Source organism: Camarhynchus parvulus, chromosome 5 (genome assembly GCF_901933205.1).
Source record: "Camarhynchus parvulus chromosome 5, STF_HiC, whole genome shotgun sequence".
Taxonomy (NCBI): Eukaryota; Metazoa; Chordata; class Aves; order Passeriformes; family Thraupidae; genus Camarhynchus; species Camarhynchus parvulus.
In genome coordinates this window covers 27,894,137-27,912,909 of record NC_044575.1, presented here as the reverse complement: position 1 = coordinate 27,912,909, position 18,773 = coordinate 27,894,137, and the positions used below count along the sequence as shown (strand labels likewise).

At 40.7% G+C, this 18,773-nt stretch overlaps 1 protein-coding gene across 5 annotated transcripts in view; it reads left to right on the top strand.

Annotated features, from left to right (window-relative positions):
- SMOC1 (SPARC related modular calcium binding 1) overlaps positions 1 to 18,773 on the top strand; it is a 128,103-nt gene that overhangs the window by 37,853 nt on the left and 71,477 nt on the right. For all 5 annotated transcript variants that reach the window (XM_030949937.1, XM_030949939.1, XM_030949935.1 and 2 more), the window contains exons 2-3: positions 2,554 to 2,725; positions 10,546 to 10,658. In XM_030949937.1, coding sequence (XP_030805797.1) covers positions 2,554 to 2,725; positions 10,546 to 10,658 — 285 coding nt within the window. The remainder of the gene's footprint in view (positions 1 to 2,553; positions 2,726 to 10,545; positions 10,659 to 18,773) is intronic.

Genomic DNA, 18,773 nt, shown 5'->3' with positions numbered 1-18,773 from the left:
TCTTGATGTGTAAGTCCCCTCTATACTAAATATTTTGGTACAGGCTGCAGAAGGCTTGAGTTTTCATGATACAAGAAGACTTTCTATAAGCTGGTAATAGAGTTTGATGCTAAGAACTAGTATTCCAGATTTTCTTGTTGAACCTCTGGCCTGTGGAACTCAGCTTCTGACAAGGAATTTGCAAAAAGTTTCATGTCTGTAACTCAAGTCTCCAGATGTGATAAATAGGAGATCTGTGTGTTCCTTCTAAACCAGAATGGCTTCTGTGTTGAATTGAATACTTAATTGCTGCATGTGCGCCATACTGTCCTATCAGGCAGCTCTGCTTTGCAAGTCTGTTTATACATACAGAAACCTGAAAAGCCTTGTGAGTCTTTCAGTGTCTGACATCACATGCTGGGAGGAGGCTTCAGCATCTTCAGTCTGTTGCTCTTTGCCGAATGTTTACAGTCACTACCAATATTTGCATTTTGGGGGCAACAGAAAGACATTACTGTAGCCAGAGCAATTCCAAGTTAAGTTGTGATAGTCCAGCCATTGAAAAGAAAAAAATCTGGTCCAGCTTTACAATGTTTTTATAGTCTAGTCCAGGTCTCTATAAACAATTTAAAATTACCTTCAGGATTAAATTTTCCAATTTCCCATTTGGAGCAGGTGTTGCCAGGTTATAGAATGTGTTGCAGAAAAGGAACAAAAACATTTCAAAAACACTGTGCTGTAACAAATATGTCAAGTCTGTGACAGAGGAGATCTTAAAAAATGTTTGCCCCACCAAAAGTAAAATGAATGCAAACCTTGCTTACTTTTCCCAGCTGTCATGTTTAAATAGGGGGGTTAGTAATGTATTAGTCTTCAAAAGATCCAGCAGTACAGTATGAAAATATGAAACTTCTCAATTGTTTTTCATTTAACTGGGGAGAAAAAATTTTAGTAATGAAAAAAACCTACCAGCAACCAAATATCAGAGATGCATGTTCTCAAAACCAACCCAAACTAGGCTTCAGGCAATGTTTTTTCAACAGTTTTAACCTCAAAGCATAGAGTAGACAGCTTTGTAGGAAACTGTAACACCAAGGTGATTATGGCAGTGACTCACACTTCCCTGTAAGGCATCCAGCTATCAACACACTTGGAAAGCTGTGGCTTTGTGCATGCAGGCAGGGTGTCAGTCAGTGCCCATTTGCCAGCCAGCTCTGAACTGCTGAGCTCAGAACTGCTTTGACAGTGGGCTGGGATATCAGTGTGTTAGAGAACAGCTCTGGTGCCCCCAGGCTTGCAAGAGGCTGTAGAAATGGGAGGTAGGGATGGGGAAGTGCAGGGCAGGTTTGACTTACCTTTTATATGCTTAATCCTCATGGAACTTGTTTGAAGAATCCTCTGAAATCTTCCTGTGAGCAAGTGATTGGGTTTGGGCAATAATTAAAGGTCTGGCGAACCACTAAGTGTGGTAGTATGGAAAGAGAAAAAGGCTGCTACTATCATGACTGGCCAAAAATTTCTGCAAGCAAGTAGTTATGGAAAGATCACCGTCAGTTTGGATCCTCAGGAAAACAATATGAACTTGGGAAAGAGACCTGGGTGTCCCTATAGGCAGTTCAGAGTAGAGTTGAGGGTACAGCAGTAAACTCCTTCCAGATGTTGGGATTTGCAGGGAACAAGCAGACAAAAGGTGGGGACTCATGTGCATGGTGGGTTTCCCCATCACCAAAAACAAGGCAGAATGCCAAGGAAAACAGTAGTGATCATGATATGGAGAGAAGTGATCTGGGTAAGAAGTAGGAAGGTTGGGATTATTCAAACTGTGCAAGACTAGCAATGGATGCCACATTTGTACAAAATGGGTTGCATCACAATGGAATGCTCAGGAAGAAGAGGTATGCAGAAAGATGATATAAATTCAAACTTCTGAAAGCAAATAGATTTTCACATAGTGTGCAATTAGATTGTGGGATGCATGGAGTGCAGTTGCCAGCTGTGCTGGGTGTCATCAGGAAGGAACAAAAGGTGACTTAGGGAGTGTGCAGGTATGCTCTAGTAGATGGTATTCACAGATGATATAAACAATGCTTTCAGAAATATCACTGATATAAAACATCACATGGTTACATGCATGGTTCAACTACCAAGGCCAATCTTGATAGTTTATTTGTATTCCTCTGTCTTTGGTGATAAATTTTTTATGTGTCTGACTAAAATTGTCTAGTACCAGATACTGTTTGTGGCACAGCACTGGGCAAGCTAGGCTGTTGTGACTCAGTATTGCCCTTCCCGTGTGGGTTGTGTTTGGCTTTGCACATCTTACTTTTTTAGAGGTGAGGCAGAGTGAGTAATGTTTCCATTTTATTAAAAAGAATGGAATACACCGTTAATATTTTTAAAGATGTAAGTGTTTCATGTAAAGTTTCCTTCAGGCAAAGTCAGCTTTGTTAGGCAGCTTAAAATGCATTATAGTTGTACTATAATTGTCATTAAAAAAAAATACACCATGCTCAGTTTTGGGAAACCAAACAAAACCACTGTTTTTTCTCTCCCTCCTTTTTTCACGTCCTTCAGTTTTTAATAAGCGACCGTGACAGAGACCCGCAGTGTAACCTGCATTGCTCGCGGTCGCAGTCCAAGCCGCTGTGCGCGTCCGACGGCAGAACGTACGAGTCCATGTGCGACTACCAGAGAGCCAAGTGCCGCGAGCCCGGGCTGAGCATCGCGCACCGCGGCCGCTGCAAAGGTAGGTGGATTCCAAATGCCTCTGGGAGGAGAAGTGGGAGGCCAACCTTGTAAGAAACTGAATTCTTAGACCTGAGATTAGTACCGTGCTGTGAGAGTAATCTGATCTGGAATTGTGCGTTCCTGCAAGCATGGGTGTCTGAGTCTCGGTTTGGGTAATAGAGTATGAGCTGGCTGAATTATCAATGAAAGAAAGGCAAAGGAGCCACAGGCATCACTGGAGAAAGGCTGAAATATATTTCTGCAGACAGAAACAGCTGGACCCATGGAAGTACAAAACCAAATCCTGAAAGCAGACTTCCTCCTTGCTACCTGTGCTGATGAGGAATCAAGACAACTTTGACCCTTTGACTGGCAGGAATTTGGAGTGGGGAAGAATCTGATGCACACTAGATGTCTAGTCCCTTTTCAGACATACACAGCCTTTCTGTGCTGAGCTAATTAAGAAGGCAGTGCATACAAGGCTTTACATGGATTTTTTTTAACGTTTGCTGTTACACATCTACTTGGAAGTGTGAATAGTGCCCCTCAATTCAGCTCTTAGTCTAAAGATGAAGTTGACACCAATAACTCTTTAAAAAAGTTTCTTGTCACAAGTGATTTGCATTTACAATGAAGTGAAAAATAAAGTGGAGTCCATTTTCTGAGAGCACAGCTGGCTCAGAGGGCAGATGGCACAGGTGTTTTTGGCAGTGGATTAATGTGACAGGAGAAAATCATTAAAATCTGGATAAAAAGAAAAATCAGGATAAAAAGAATTAATTTAAGCCTGGAATTTGTTTATAAAGGCTTTTTTTACTATTGTAAAAATGTATCTTTGTTAGAATTACTTAGTATAAAATGGAAATCTCTTTTCAATGTATTGACAGACTTTATAGTTCAGGTGACTTATGAGCCTGACTTCAAATATGGCTCTCTTTTAAACAGTTTCTCATTGGAAAAAACTTACTCATATGATTTTTTTTTTTTTGTTTTTCCACCACTGCTGCGTTGGTTTATGGCAGCTTCTCCCATAGCATGGATTGAGGCCTTTGAATCAGGCTTCTTTCTAAATACTGGAAGCCCAGAACCTTTCTTCACAGAGCTTGAGAAGCACTTGGATTGTTCTTGCAAGTGATGCATTTTTGAGTATCACAATAAGAAGCAGTATAGTGAGAGTCCTGTTTTTTCTTTCATTCCTTGAGCAGAGTGTTTTAAATAAGAAGGAACAGCTATTTATATGCCAATAGCTGTTATTGGCATATAAACAGGCACTGTTCAATTGCTTAAAACATGAGATCTGAAATGCAGTACATCCATATACTAAACTGTCTGTCTATGGAAGTAGACAAAATTTGCTTCCCAAACTACATGGCCTACTGCATGTTGTGATTCCAGAGTCCCAAAGAAGTAACTGAGACTTTTTGTCTTGGGCACAGGTAAGGTATACTTGCTTTCTGATGCAACTGTAATGTTTGGTTGAAGCTAACTTGGATTCTCCTTTCCTTTTTCCTCTTACCCTGTGGTACTATACAGTACCCTGTGGTACTAACAGTTTGAGAGTGTTTGTAAACTGCAAGTCTTGCTTTTAACCCACTGACACTCCCGCCAGTCCCTGTGAAGTAGGAATATTCTTTCAACTATCACATGCAAATTTAACCTAGCTGGTAATTTCCATATGTGCAGCTCTTGAAAGGTATTTTGTTTTTCTAGCTGCATTAGGAACATGACCCCTAGTGCATAAAGATCACAGTTGTTGGCAGATCCGGGCAGTTGTGAGACAGCTGTGCTGAGCTACAGGTTGTTGGCCAGGTCTGTATTGTGTACTTGCAAAAAGGAAGGTATTTCCAACAGTGTTTGAGCACCCTGTACTGCAGCAGGACATTGGGTATATCCTGAACAGCCTTCACTCCTCCTGCATGACACATGCTCTACAGGAGAGCTCCCATGGAAGTGTAAGTGAATCCCACGGGCCATTGAGCTCAGTCACATGCAGTTGTGAGAGATACTGCACCCCAGAGCTTATCCTTATGGAATGAGAAGTTTTAACTTGCACTTCACTCTCTGAAATGGGAAAAACAGCAGGCGACTAAAATAAGTAGAAGAGAAAGTATCCTGTGGACAGCAAGGCATAGTTCTGCAGCCCAGATTATCATAGGCTTCCAGTGTATATGCTGATGGCTTGAACTGTGCTTGTGCCAAGGAAAACAGAATGGTTTCCATAGTGAGAACAGAACCTTTTTGATTCAAGTTAATGCTCTGTTCTCTCTCAAGAATCTAAGGACCTTTAAAGATGAAATCTTGCCAGCCCTTTGGGAGCTATAACCCTGATTCAGCTCTTGTTTGTTGCTAGCTTCCTCACATGCTTTTCAATGAAATTCCTTCAGTGCTAAATTATCTGAACTCCCTCCAAACCCTCACACATCGCAAAGGGTTAAGAGTCAGGAGTAGCTTAAAGTGATCAAATAATGGCATCCCTGACAAATGGAGCCTCACTGATGGGATTCTAGAGAATAGTTCCAGATGCTATCGCTGTGTCTAAAATATACAGCCAAGCAATGCTACCTGAATCTTTTCTCAGGAGGCGTCATTATATGTTAAATAAGAGTTATACCTCAAAACTTTGCGGGGGTGAAGGACAAATACTTGTTAATCTTGACAGCTTGCCAAGAGTCATTTATGCAGTGATTGTTTTACTGGTATGTGTCTGTGGCTTAGAATACATTTCAGTTCTGTGTGAACTGGTTGATTTCTAGGAGCTTCTTTGGTTTATTTAATTACTATGCGGGAGTGTTCTAAAAGTTCTCTTTAGATTTATTAATTGGATTAATAAGTCTGCTGGTACAGAGTTTGCTCTTATCACAAGTCACTGTGTAGAGTGAACCCATCTGTAAGTTACGGGTGGAGATTGTAGCAGGACCTTCAGCCTTTCTCCTGAGACACAGTAAATGAACACAGTTTTTGGCTAATGTGCTAGAAAGGCAGGTCTGACTGGTGGGTTTTTTGAAGATAATCTTCTCTACCTACTATTTTTGTTGGATGGAGATGATGTTTTGAAACCACTTTGTCTGCTCACTAGATCCCTGTGTTTTGTCTTCAAATCTGCTTTATTCTCCCTTGATTGTGAGTAAGAATGTCCTTCCTTGGCAGCAGTTAGTAAAATCTAAAATGTCTCTTGTGGTCACTTTGCAAATTTAGGCATGTTCTGAATAAATTAGGGAACTCTGGAGTAGGAATGCAATATGGATATCAGAAGAGGAACAAAGTGCATTGATGTGAAAGGAAGACAAGAAGGTGACCAGGAGTAGTCAGTGTGGATGGGGAAGTCGTGCTTAACCAACCACATTGCCTTCTACGGTGGGACAGCTGGCTGGATAGATGAGGGAAGAGTAGTGGGTGAAGTCCACCTGGACTTCAGGGAGGCTTTTGACACCCTCTTCTATGATATCCTCACAGGAAAGCTTAGGGAGTGCAGACTGGACATGTGGACAGTGAAGTGGTTTGAGAGCTGTGTGAGCAGCTGCCCAAAGAGGTTGTACAGTCTCTTCCTCTGGAGTTATCGGTAGCTGTCTCTACTCAGTCCTGAGTAGCGTGCTCCAAGGGACCCTATGTTAGCAGGAAGTTTGGACAAGATGACCTCCAGTGGTCCCTACCAACATGAATCATTCTCTGTGGGTGATCAAGTTTGAGATTCCTGGTGTAGGACTTGGCCCAAATGAAGTGGAAAACAGTGAGGAGAGTGACTAATGATTGATATCCTGTACAATAGACAGGCATGTTTTTGTAGTTTGCTGAGATCCATTTTTGCCTGTTTTATGCAAATACACAGATAATTGAGTAGATGGGTATGAACGTGCTGACTTGAGTGCAGCTGAACTGCTTCATGTCTGGTGGAGACCTGGCCTGTATGAGACAGTTACCTAATGGAACTGAAAATAGTTGGATCAATTTTTGCTATTTGAACTTTGGATACAAACATAGGAGAATTAAAATTAAGTGGCTTTAATAGATTTTAGTGGTTGCATTGTATTGATTTGCTGCTAGTGTTATGTGAATCCTGGAGATGTTTTACTTTGTGTTGTTAGCAGAGCTTGGTTCTTTATACTGTGATGTTGTATGGTGTCAATACTGCCTATGCCTGCTGAGGAGAGGTTGCTGGAATTCTTGGAGCCTGTTCAGGAGTGCAGTGTGTATATTATGAGGGACATGGTGGTCTTGTTTGAATAAACTATTCATGGATAAGATCAGCCATGGTAACTAGCCAATATCATTGCAAAATCCAAATTATGTGCACCTGCATTGTGCTGATTAGGCCAGGGATGTCAAAAATATCACTTGTAGTTAACAATCTCCTGGTTGCCAGCTGCCAGCTTGAGAATTAATTTTCTTTAAAAGGCAGCTTTCTGAGCTACAGTGAATCTGTCCCAAGTTTGAATATATTTAAAGTAAAATTCAGCAGGTCTGCTTTCAAAAGCAGTTATGCTGTTTTGGTTTTTCACCTAATGTAATGAAGGGAAAAGTGTCCAATTTAGTCTGCTTGAACCATGAAACTGGAATGCATTAATGCCATTCTGGTTTATAAACGTGGTGTTTGATATTCCAGATAACATTTCTAAAAACAGTCAAGAAAGTGCTGAAACACTTGGGTAAGCAGTCAAAATGCAGAATAGGGTATATGAACCTACAATCATAAGATCAGGCTTTAGTAAAATTTGTAATGCATCTTTTTTGTGGTGAGCTATTTGACAGTTACTTTTTAAACACTTGGCACTTATGTAATACTTTACATTTTCTAATTAACAAAGCAAAAATAGCAAGGTGAAGTCATCTCACTGAAATCACATGTTGATGCAAACATTATAAAAATACCAGCCTGTGGAGTGAGGAAGAGAAGGATTGACAGTCCTTTTAAAAACAAACTGGTAAATGTTGATCTTAAAGGCACTGTTTTTACTGGAACTGATCTGTGGAAGACTGACAAAAAAGATAGCAATATGCATGCACCTCTCCACCCAGCGTGGTATAAAGGTGTTCCAAATCAAGGCTGTAAAAGGACTGGCATGCCCTTTGGAAATCAGTGAGGGAGGATGGGAGAAATAATCAGTCCTGAGTGTTCATGAACAGGAGAAAAACTCTCTCTTCTCTGTACTTCAGCAACAATTTGAGAAGAGTCGCCACTTGATCCAACGATTGAAGTGCAGAAGGTGCTGCAACAAAGTTGAGCTCTTCAACACTGTGGTGTAGTGGTGGTGTGCTCTGAAGTGTGCTCTGCTGGGTGGGAGTAGGGAGTTCAATCTATAAAGGCCTGTTAAAATTGCCAGGAGAGACTTAGTAGCCTTAGCAATGATTTGTTTATATTATCTTCTGAAAGTAAGGGCTTGATCTTGTGCATGTTTCTTTGTTCATTAGACAAACTGGACAAGAAATGGGTTAGCTTCCCTTCTGCCTGGACTTCTAAAGTGTTAGTAGTGTGGGGGATATCACAAAATATTTGTTTCTACCAGCTCAGTGCTGATGCATTCAGTTTCAGTCGTGTAGTTGTGAGTGTGCCAGCACTAAAGCAGATGGTATATGGAAGTGCTTTATGCTTCTGTTTTATGTTTGGGAGAGGAACCAGAAATGCCTGTCTGCAGTCTTGTGTCCTCATATAGAGAGACTAGAAAACACTTTCATTTGGGAACTTGTGGTTTGATTGTCATGTAAGAAATTCACACCTGTTTTTTGCAAGTGCACATCTCCATAATCTATGCTGGTGTGGTTTTTTTTTTTTAATTTTGCTACTTAGTTATCTCCTGTGAAGCAGAAGTTTGAAGTGTTTTCAGTCAGGCAGATATGAAACAAAGTGCAGGCACACCATCTGGTTTTGTAGTAATGTCCTCTGTCATGCCAAGCAACATTAGATGCTTAAGCTTGAGCAGGAGATCTGCAGGTGATAGGTGTTCCAGTTAAAAGCATTGCAAGTTCTTCCTTTTCAGCTGAAAGAGTGAGCACATGTTTGGAAGGATCAGTTGGCAGGACTATCCTCCACTGGAGATGTGCAAACAAGGTCTGATCATCTGGTCACATTGGCAAGCAGGCAAAAAGGAAATTCCATGTCAAAGCTGATGGATAACTAGAAAAAAACAGTGTAAATTTTATTCAAGTCTTTTTTATTCTGTAACAATTTCACTCTTTATACTGGTGCATGGTGGGCCCACCTGAGATCAAAGTTCCATGTGCTTTGGTATTTTGCAAACACCCAAGAAACAAATTAGTCTAAAGATAAGTGACATAGGATCAGAAGTGACATAAGGTCACTACAAGAGGTGACCAACTTGTAGTCACTCAGTGGTCATTGGCAGAATTGATACAGGTACTGTTGCTTTCTAATGCAGGGCCTAAGCAGCTGGCATCTTTACTGTATACTATTGCTATGAATCATTCTTTTCCCAGAGAGAACAGTTTGATTTTCATAATTTCAGAAGACTTGTGAAATCCTTCTTGGGAAGTACTGTGGTCTGTTTAAAATGAAACTGTGTTGACAAAAACTTAATCTCTCGAGTCATCAGAGGTATAAATAAAGTGCTCGGCCTGAAAGCTGTGGTCTTCTTTATCAAAACTAGTTACAGCATTGTCATTGATTTCTGTGTCTAGAGATGCCTGGATGGAAGTTACTTCTATTGCCACACAATGTGAACTCAGTTGCTCTAAAAGCCCAGACTGACTTTCTAATTTAATGCTGGTATTAGTGATTCTGTTGACAAAGTTCATGTGACTGATGAAACAGAATGGGATCTTCAGGGATCCAGTGGAATTTTTTGTTAACCAATATGACTTCTATGCCTGGTACAATGAGGATTGAAACTTGTTCACTCTGTATGGTGCTGCTAAAAGATTTTGAAGTTTCTGCACTGAAAATCTTTAGTCAGGGGATTCATGGGAGAGGAAAGAAGGTGCTAGTTCTGATGTCAGAGTGTCATGGAAACAGATGTTCGCTGTTTTCCTTCTCTGTCCTGACTGAACAGCAGTATTGTTAGACCTGATGTTTTAAAATGTAAACACTGAGTCAATCTGGATCTCCGCAGGGCAGAACGTTCCTCTTTTTACCTCTCAGTCATTAGAGTTAGACTTACTGGGTATACTCCGTAACCATGAGCTCCACCTAGAAGGGGTTAAGGTCATGCTACACTTTGCCATCATCTGAAGTAAGAACTGAAATCTTAACCCCTTCAAACTCTGCTTGAAGAGCAATTTTTTTCTTTTCTCCAAAGTGAGTAACTGATATGAGAAAGTTGTAATGCACACCTGGCTGTAAGCACTGGGACTAGAGGTAAAAGCTGGGTTTCAGAAAAGCACAGAAAATAGTGTATCTGCCTCATCTGAACCACACAGAGGGGGAAGTTCATATGGATGACTGTCTATTTTAGTATCTTCCTGGGAGAATTACTCAGAGAAGAGGGGGTCATCACTTCTTTTCCACACTGCTCACTGCTTGGCCTGAATTATTTGGTGATACTCAGCCATCCAGTTTGAGGCTGTTAATGGCCTTTCGTTGTGTGAGCATTGTGCTCCAGTTCTGGTTGAAAGAAGCTTCCAGGATCCTTAGATGACCATAAAAACTATTGACTAGGAAATTAGGCAGCTCTTAATTAACTGACTTGTAATTTCGTTGTCTGGGTTCATATTTGTCTTTAGGATTATGAGTGGTAACTCCATATCTACCTTGTGAACGTGCAGGTAATGGTCTTTTATGCTTCATATTTATTTGTTTTGGGGGTTTTCCCTCGCAGCTGCGTGGATCATCTGGTAGCTTTTGGAGAGGCCAGATTGCAATGTGAGTGAGTTTTGCTTTTCTCTTCGTAGATGCTGGCCAAAGCAAGTGTCGATTAGAGAGAGCTCAAGCACTGGAACAGGCAAAGAAGCCTCAGGAAGCAGTCTTCATCCCAGAATGCAATGAGGATGGATCTTTCATGCAGGTAAAATTTCTATTTGCTTCATTCAGCCAGGCTTCGGGTGTCTGTGGGAGATTCAGTGTTAACGGATGAGCCAGGTGATGATTGTAGAGTGGGTGCACACTCTGACCCATTTAATTGCGTAAAAAATTGAAAGCTGCGAGCTTTGTCAACCAAATAGAAGTTTTGATTCAGTCACAATACCTTAAAAGACATACATATATTCAATAGCATCCAGCTCCAGTGTAGTACAGAAAAAAATGGCATTAATTTTCAGCATTGCATAGAAAAAAACCAGTTGCAGGGGAGGTCAATTTTTCTATGAAGAGGAGCTGTAAACAGAGGTGTGGCTTACACACACAGAGCAGGGTGGATGCAGCTGATTCTGCTCTTACCTCTGCTTCATCTGACCCAGAAAAAAACCAGTCTGTTCAGCCTCTTCCTTCTGCTGGTTACTTTTTGTACTATATATCTTGTAGTGATTTGGAGGACTGGCAGAGAGGAGATGAGACTGTTTTGTCTGGGTTTTTGATTCCTCACTGTTCAGTTGCTGAAGTTTGCCAGAGTAGGGTAGAAATGAAGAGTGATACCTTGTTCTGTTACCCCTAGCATATTGAGCAGTGTCCTAGTGCTGACTGAACTGGCTGTTAAAAATGGCTCACGCACAGTTTCCTGACACAGTTTCATACTGTCTGCTCAGTTTTGCATGCATCTAAAAAGCTGAAAACCTGCAACCTACAAAACATGTGACCTCTACTTTGTGGGTTTAGGTGAATCACAGAATGTTTTTTGCCTAACTTTTCATACATCTCATACAGAATCACAGAATTCTAGGTTGGAAGAGACCTTTAAGATCATTGAGTCCAACCCATGTTCTAACACCTCAATTACCTCAACATACTGCTCTAGATAACTTCTTTTTTGGAGAAATTTTAGGATACATTGGTTGTTTGCAAGGTCTTCTGAAGTTAAAAGAAAGTCCAGGACAGAATCAATATTGGCTTAAAAAAGATGAGAAAGGCAGAGAACTTTGGATCTAATTCAAACATTTTGTGATGCCTGGGGGGATAGGAGAGGAAAGATTTTTTTTGTGATAACCCACCAAAAATTTCATTCCCCTCCTCAGCCTTACCCTCCCATTATCTGGTGTGTGGGAGTGTTTTTGTTTTGTTTTTGTTTTTTGATGATGATGTGGAAAAAGTTGTATTCATCCTGCAAGCTCTGCATGCGTCTTTAGAGCAGCATTCTGTTTCTGTACTGTGTGGACCGTCATGGTAAGATTGGCATAAGAGAAGATGGCTGCAGTTTCTTGCAGTTTAAGTGCACTTTCAATTGTTGAAATTTGATTTTGTGTAGAGCTTCTCAGATTCTGTTGGCACTGGAGGCTAATGTTTATAAAAGCTATCACAGTGGGCCAACATGGAACAAAGTGTTCCATGTTAAATTTCATAGTTCAAGAAAAAAAGGGTAAGGAAAGCAAACTTTGAAATGCCTATTGTCTGTCTATCAACCTCTTGGAGAGGAAAGTAGGTGAAATTTTTATCCTTATAAAAGATAAGACTGGACTGATAGTGTAGTTGATAAAGCTTTGTTTCAGAGAGGTTTATTTTGAAGGTTGGTACCAGTGTTTGGATTGTGTAGAAGTTGCTGGACTTTTCCTTGGCACATTCATTAGCCAGTGCTGGTTGCCAGTTGAGGGGCAGCATGAAACTGCTTACAAAAACTGTGTGGTGTCAGTTGGCAGCCAAGTGATATTTCACGTTCTTCCTCCATTCAGTTCTATCTGTGAACACTAAAGTGCTTTTGTTTTACCTGGCATGATGAAGGAAGCCTCTGATCTCTTTGTATCTGGAATTAACTGAAATTCATATAATTCCTTGGTTCATAAAAATACCTCGTGTTCCACATACCTTATGAACCAGCTTCATCAGTTATATTGCAGCATTTAAGGTAATTGTCCCTGCATAAGATTTAAGTGAAAAATAGTGTCCAAGAAAGCTAACTAGTTTCAGCCTGCTTTTAAGACAAATATTTCCTTTAGCTTCTGGTCAAAACGAATTAAATTTTGATTTTAGAAAAGATGTATAAAGACTAGAATTTTGGTGAACAGTCTAAACAGTTTTGCTTCCAGCAACTCATGAATAGATCTCATCTGGTGGAGGTATTTTTTGATACTGCGTCTCTTGTGCAGAGAATTTAAGCTCCTGGGTTCTGCTCTACAGGGAGGCTGTGTTCTTGTGAAGTCCCTGAGGCCTTGCTGAAGTCAGCTCTGGACTGTTGTTAGTTTATTCTGGTTCAATACCCAGAGTGTTGCTCCATCTAGACTCCAAAATCTCAGATGGGAAGTCTAAAACAGAACAGCATCTCTCAATGAAGTTTCTAGGAAGAATACCCATTGTGCTCTTCAACATGGAATCCCCATTCCAACAAGAGTCTTAAGCAGATGCACGTGTTTCAGGGCATATAAAGTTGGCTAGGTAGACTTCTTCAACAACTTCCCCCTTTCTGTATAACTGTTACTGAAAGGGAGTTTTATGTAGAAGAAAAATTCTGGTCAAAGATGCGTGCATATATTTAGAATATCAAATGTCTGAATTGTTACAGCACTCATTCAAGATGAAGATTACTTGCTTTCAGTTCATCTTGCTGAGCCACCTGAACACAGTAGGTATTCAGGCCCACATCGTTGTCCTTGCCATCAGACTTCAAGAGTCTGATTTTAAATTTAACTAATTAATTAATTGTTGGAAATTCTTGAAATTTTTGTAGGACTGAAAAACAAGAGCAGTACAGATGTGGGAGAATTAGGTAGTAGTAACTATGTTCGGAGAACCTGCTTAGCCTTAACTAGATTGAACTGTTGCTTTAACTAGATTGAACTGTTGCTTTTGTAGTTCATCATAATTACCTTGATTAAAACTAAACTGCAGTCACTCTGGGTAAACACTGAAGTGGGGCTGTTCCTCTGAAAGCAGCTCAAGTTTGCCTTTTCCAGCTGCTGGAGCTGTAGCCATTTCAGTGCTGGATTTGGGGCTGGAGGCCCTGCAGTCTGGATGGGGCTGCAGGGGGTGATGAGAACGCAGCTCCTCTGCCAGAGCATGTGCCACGCGGGCAGCGACTGCAGGAGGAAGACCATGCTCACCTTACTTCCTCCTGCTTCCCCGCAGGGCTGGATCTACCATAGGTAGATGTGGCAACAAGTGTGAAAGGGAGAAGGGCCTAAAGACAAAGGCCTTAGTTTGGCTTGCATTTAAACCTTTTTGTAGAGAGACATCATGCATGTCTTAAAACATTTGTATGACCTGTCTGGTTTTGATTGCCTGTGAAATTTAGACTGAAATCAGTGTTGCCACCAATTCTGTTGCTCAGCTGATCAGTTTTCCAGTTTTCTTATGCATGACTAGGTATAATGGGGTTTGTGTACTGCATCAAGAGGAGCTGGCACTTGTCAGTTCACTGGCTGTCATAACTGTTTCTATGCAACATGTGTGCTGCTTCCCTTGTTGAGTACGTGTATTGCAAAGATCTTATCAAATCCCCTTTTAGTGCTACTTAGGCATCTACAAATGTGACATGCCTTTGCAGGATGAAGAAGTGATGCCACTTGCAGGCATGATGGGATGACTGTAAATGGGGAAGCAGATCTGATTAATTCCTCTGGAATTGCTATGTCTTTATATTTCAGTCTGTGTGGGGAATATTACTTCCTATAACAAAATCTCTCTACACTTAGCCCACAGTAATATAAGCAGGCAGATAAAATTTGAGTTATTCACAACATAAGAATGTTTGTTAGATACAAGTAATTTGATTAATTGTAGAAAACTGAGGTCACTTACTCTTGTGCAGAATTAACCATGACTAAAACCAGTTTGTGTTCCCAAGACTTTTGCCTTTTTTGCTGGTATGCTGTATTTTCCATAAATGCCATTCCTTTTCCATGCTGCACTTAACCTGCTGTGATCTGTTCTTCATAAACAACAGGCACTGGTGGGTAATCTGCACACTTTCTTTTGCTGCCTAGTGCCATTGGGCTTGTTGCCATGGGCTGAGGGAGACTTGCATTCTTCATAGTTTTTCCCCAAGCAGTTTTTCAGAGAAGGTTGCTGAGATTTTAAATGGGATCTGTTTCAGAGAGATTAATATGAACATGAATAATGTTAATCCTGCCTTGGGGGTGTAGTTTTGTGGGACTTTGTGGTATGTCTTGCTGTTTGCTGCCACCTTCCACTGTCTAGTTGTGGTTTCTTTTCCTTACAAGTCTGCATAAAACTGAGGACAAATCTCCTTGGAAAGTTTCTTTGAGTTATGGTTCTTAAAATCTGGCTCCTGGTGCAGTTATGATGTAACACTGAGATTTCTCTTAAAGTGAATGCATCAGTCAAACCTGTGGTCTTATGACAGGTCTGACTGTCAGAGCAGTTCTGCACTATCAGATAGCTTCCAAAGCATTGCCGCGTCTTGTAATATAAGTCTGCTTGGAAAGAGAAATCTATATTATGGTCCATACTGGTAGTTTCACTCCACACTATGCTAATGCACATAAAAAGTTCTGTTTTCTCCCAGGTTCCCCAAACAGCCCTTTCTAAAGATGTGGGGACCCCTTTCAGCCTTCAGTGTGATTTCATGATCCAAGTCTGCTCCTCTGTATTGGCTAGTGTAGCATGATGCTGGGCAGAATTACAAACTCACTTCTTAATGCAGCAAGGTACTGCGTAGACTTCCTTCGTTCCCAGGATGCTGTCTGTTATTCCATTATTCAGGTCTCAGATTCCTGCAATACTAAGCTCTCAAAGAATTCACCTCTCATGTCAGAAGAACACAGTCTATCTTGCTAGATTTAAAAACTCTTTGAAAAGCATCTGGTTTTTAAATGGTAGGTAGTTCTGGCTTTTTTTAATTAAAATATATCCCTTCTATAAAAGATGGTAGCTGTAGCTTTCTGTGAATACTGCTCTGCAGGTTTGCTACTTAAACACTTGCCTTCTTCCTGTGGCTTTCATTGTGTCTCTCATTTGTATGTTGTGCTAAAGATAAACCATGAGTGGGTAAGGAGGTAAGAACTTTGGTTATTTATGGTGTTTCTTCAAAGAAGTACCAGTCGAGATAGGAAAGGAGCAGGTTCTTAAAGCGAGAGTGGACATACTTAGGGGAAATGACAATTTAAGGTCATTTGTAGCTTCAAAGTGTCACATTCTGTGTCAGAAGCAGAAAGCCTCTCTCGAGGACCCTTTTCCTGAACTAAAAATAACCTATGTGCCAGTGTGTGTGATGGGATTGCCCTTGATCACAATTAAGATTCTTTTGCTTCAGATAATTTTTTTCCCTGGTTGTATGAACAGTGAAATTCCCACGGAGGAAGCATTTCTTGAGTGGAGCATAGACTTGAGGGAGGAGGTGCTGCATAAAGCCCTGGTGGGAACATTTGCACAACACCATTTGTGAAGAATTAAATATGAGTGGAAAGCAGAGACAGTGACAAGAATTGTTTAAGGGGCTGCAGTCCCAAAGAGGCTTAAACACAAGATGCACACTCATTCATAGCTCCCCTAAAATTGCCTATAAAGGTAAGGCAGGCTTCTGATAATAATGAGCTGACTCTTAATGTAGCAAAAAGTATTACAAGATGCAGGGTCTAACATTACAGCAAGACATGTGCACCAGAACAGAGTAATGATAAATAGCCATCAGGCCAGTGTACGGTTGTATGCCACTAACGTGGGTTCACAGGACTTTCTAGCTGAGTCTCAGAGGCTTGAACAAAGGAAAGACTTGATTAAAGAATTGCTGCATCACACTGGCTTCTGCTCCCTGGGTCAGACTAAATGACCTGCTGGCCTGGAGCTATTTATTTAGCTGTTTTCACAGCGTTTACAAGGAGCACCTGGATGCAACCAGGGTTTGGAGCCTTGCCTGGTGCTGTGAATGCAGTCAGTAGCTCTGCTGCCTTCCCTTAGCCTCAGCAGTGCCATTCAAAAACTGGATGTGTTTTTTCTTTTCTCATAGGAGTATAGCTTTCAATACAGAATGAATGTTCTTCTCTTCTCATCTTTGCCCTCCATTGTGGAAGGAGCCAGGAAATGTTTGTTTGATCTGTGATGGGATAGGAATGGGTTGCTAAACATTTCATCTGAACAGCAGTGAGAGGCTAGTCTAAGTGTTCCTGTTGTCAGCCCAGTGCTTGTCCAAGGTTCCTTCAAGCCTATTACAGCCAACTACCTCTTCCTGTAACTCCATGGAAGCTGGTTTCAGCCATCACAGTATTGCTGCTTTGCCTCTCTTCTCTCCATCCCATGTGTATACAATTTCTCTCTCACTTTCAGTTTCTATCTGAGCAACATCGCCTTGATCCTCATTTGTTAAATAAAGGGATGCTGCTTGCTTGTCTGGAAGCTTTACTTTAGAAGTTTGCTTGTTTAGAAGCTTTATTTGGGAATTAGGTTCTGGCGTTGCCAGTGAGATACTGAAGAAACCCAAAGAGTGGCTTCTTTTCCCCCTGAGGAACTTAAGAGGCAGAGTTATCACCCAGTGACTATTCTTTTAATGTTTACATATTGTAAGAAATTTTATGAGAGCAGGTGTTTAATCATATGGCCAGTGTATTGGCTGCTGTTTGATTTCACACATTGTAATGGCAGGGCGGAATAGAGAAACTGCTGCTACACTTTTAATTTGGGGAGTAGTGATCTGGAGCAATTTTTCTTTTGCTTGTCCCTCATGCTTTTCATGCTTCAGTTGAGACACAAGTAAGATGACCTATCTCTCCATGAAAAATAGGAACAATGTCCTTCTGCATGATCAGGGATTTGGCTGCTTGTAGTGCTTTAAATGCAACTGGATTTTTTTTTTTAATGTAGATGTCAGTGGGGTATCTGTTGAAGACCTCAAATTATTTACAGGTTTTATTTATCTGATTTCCTGTTATGTAACTTACAATACAGCTGTTGTGTGTTAATCTGAGATACTAAATTCTGTCGTGTGCCTTTCCAGCCGTAATAGGCGTTCTATAGCTGCAGCTTGGTTAACAATCAAGTCTATTAAGTATATAAGATTGTATTTCCTATGCCTCAGAGCTTAGCTTTAGAAGACTGAGAGCCAAAATGTCAAACACACTTTTTCTAACATGTATTTTGATAGTCAAAATTAACTCAATGACTGAAGATTAAATCTGTGCAGTAAACATCTGTCACGCTTGCATACTTACTTTCCTGAAGATAAGTGTTTAAAAATCCTACTACTTTGGGAGTAGGATGAGAATGAGGTTGAATTTTGGATTGACAGTTGAAATTTTATTTATAAATAAAAGCTCAAATGTAAAGTCAATGGAAAATTTTAAAGTAAACCCCCAAATTTTGGATATTCATTGCCGGAGGTGCTCTGAAATAGTCAACATTTTATGTTTATTTACACACAGTGCTTAGAAAGGGTACTGGATCAGCTGTTGCCTTTTCACTTTTTTCAGTGTTGTACCAGTCCTATATAAGTGATGAAGAGTTTACTTTCCCTCCCAGCCTTTAAGCTGCAAACTCTAGGCTGTAGGCTACTGATGTTATGACCCTAAATTGTACTGGGACCTGGTCAGGTATCACGGTGAAAGGTGTCTCAGTGTGAAGACATTCAGGAAAAACAACTGCACTGATTCTGGAGATTTCTGCAGTGCCCATTCTTCATGGCTAGCTGTCTGGCCTTTAGGATAATGGCTGAGCTTTAATTGCAGCTGTTATCTGTAGAAGGGAAGTCCTTTGGTACTGCAGTAAAACATGTGGTTGTGGTTGTTGTGAAAGTGCTGAGTGCTGTCAGTCTCAGATTTTTTTTCCCCTTCCTTTTTCTAATGGCAGTTTCTTTTCTTAATGGCAACATGGGGGAAGAACAGGTCATGGGATACCAGTCCAAGGAAGACTAGCATTTCTTAGCCTAGTTATTTACAAAATTACTTCGCTTTTTTATGGGTGTAATGTGCTTGGCTTCCATAAATGAGCGTATGTAATTCGTAGTTCTCCACTGAGGTGTGTTACATAACATATTCTTAATGCATCTATCCTGAATTTGTGTCAATACATTTTTTTTGACTCCTCTGCCATGTACTTTGTTATTTTTCTGAAAGTTTGGCTAAAGGACTATCAAGTGACTAATACCTGA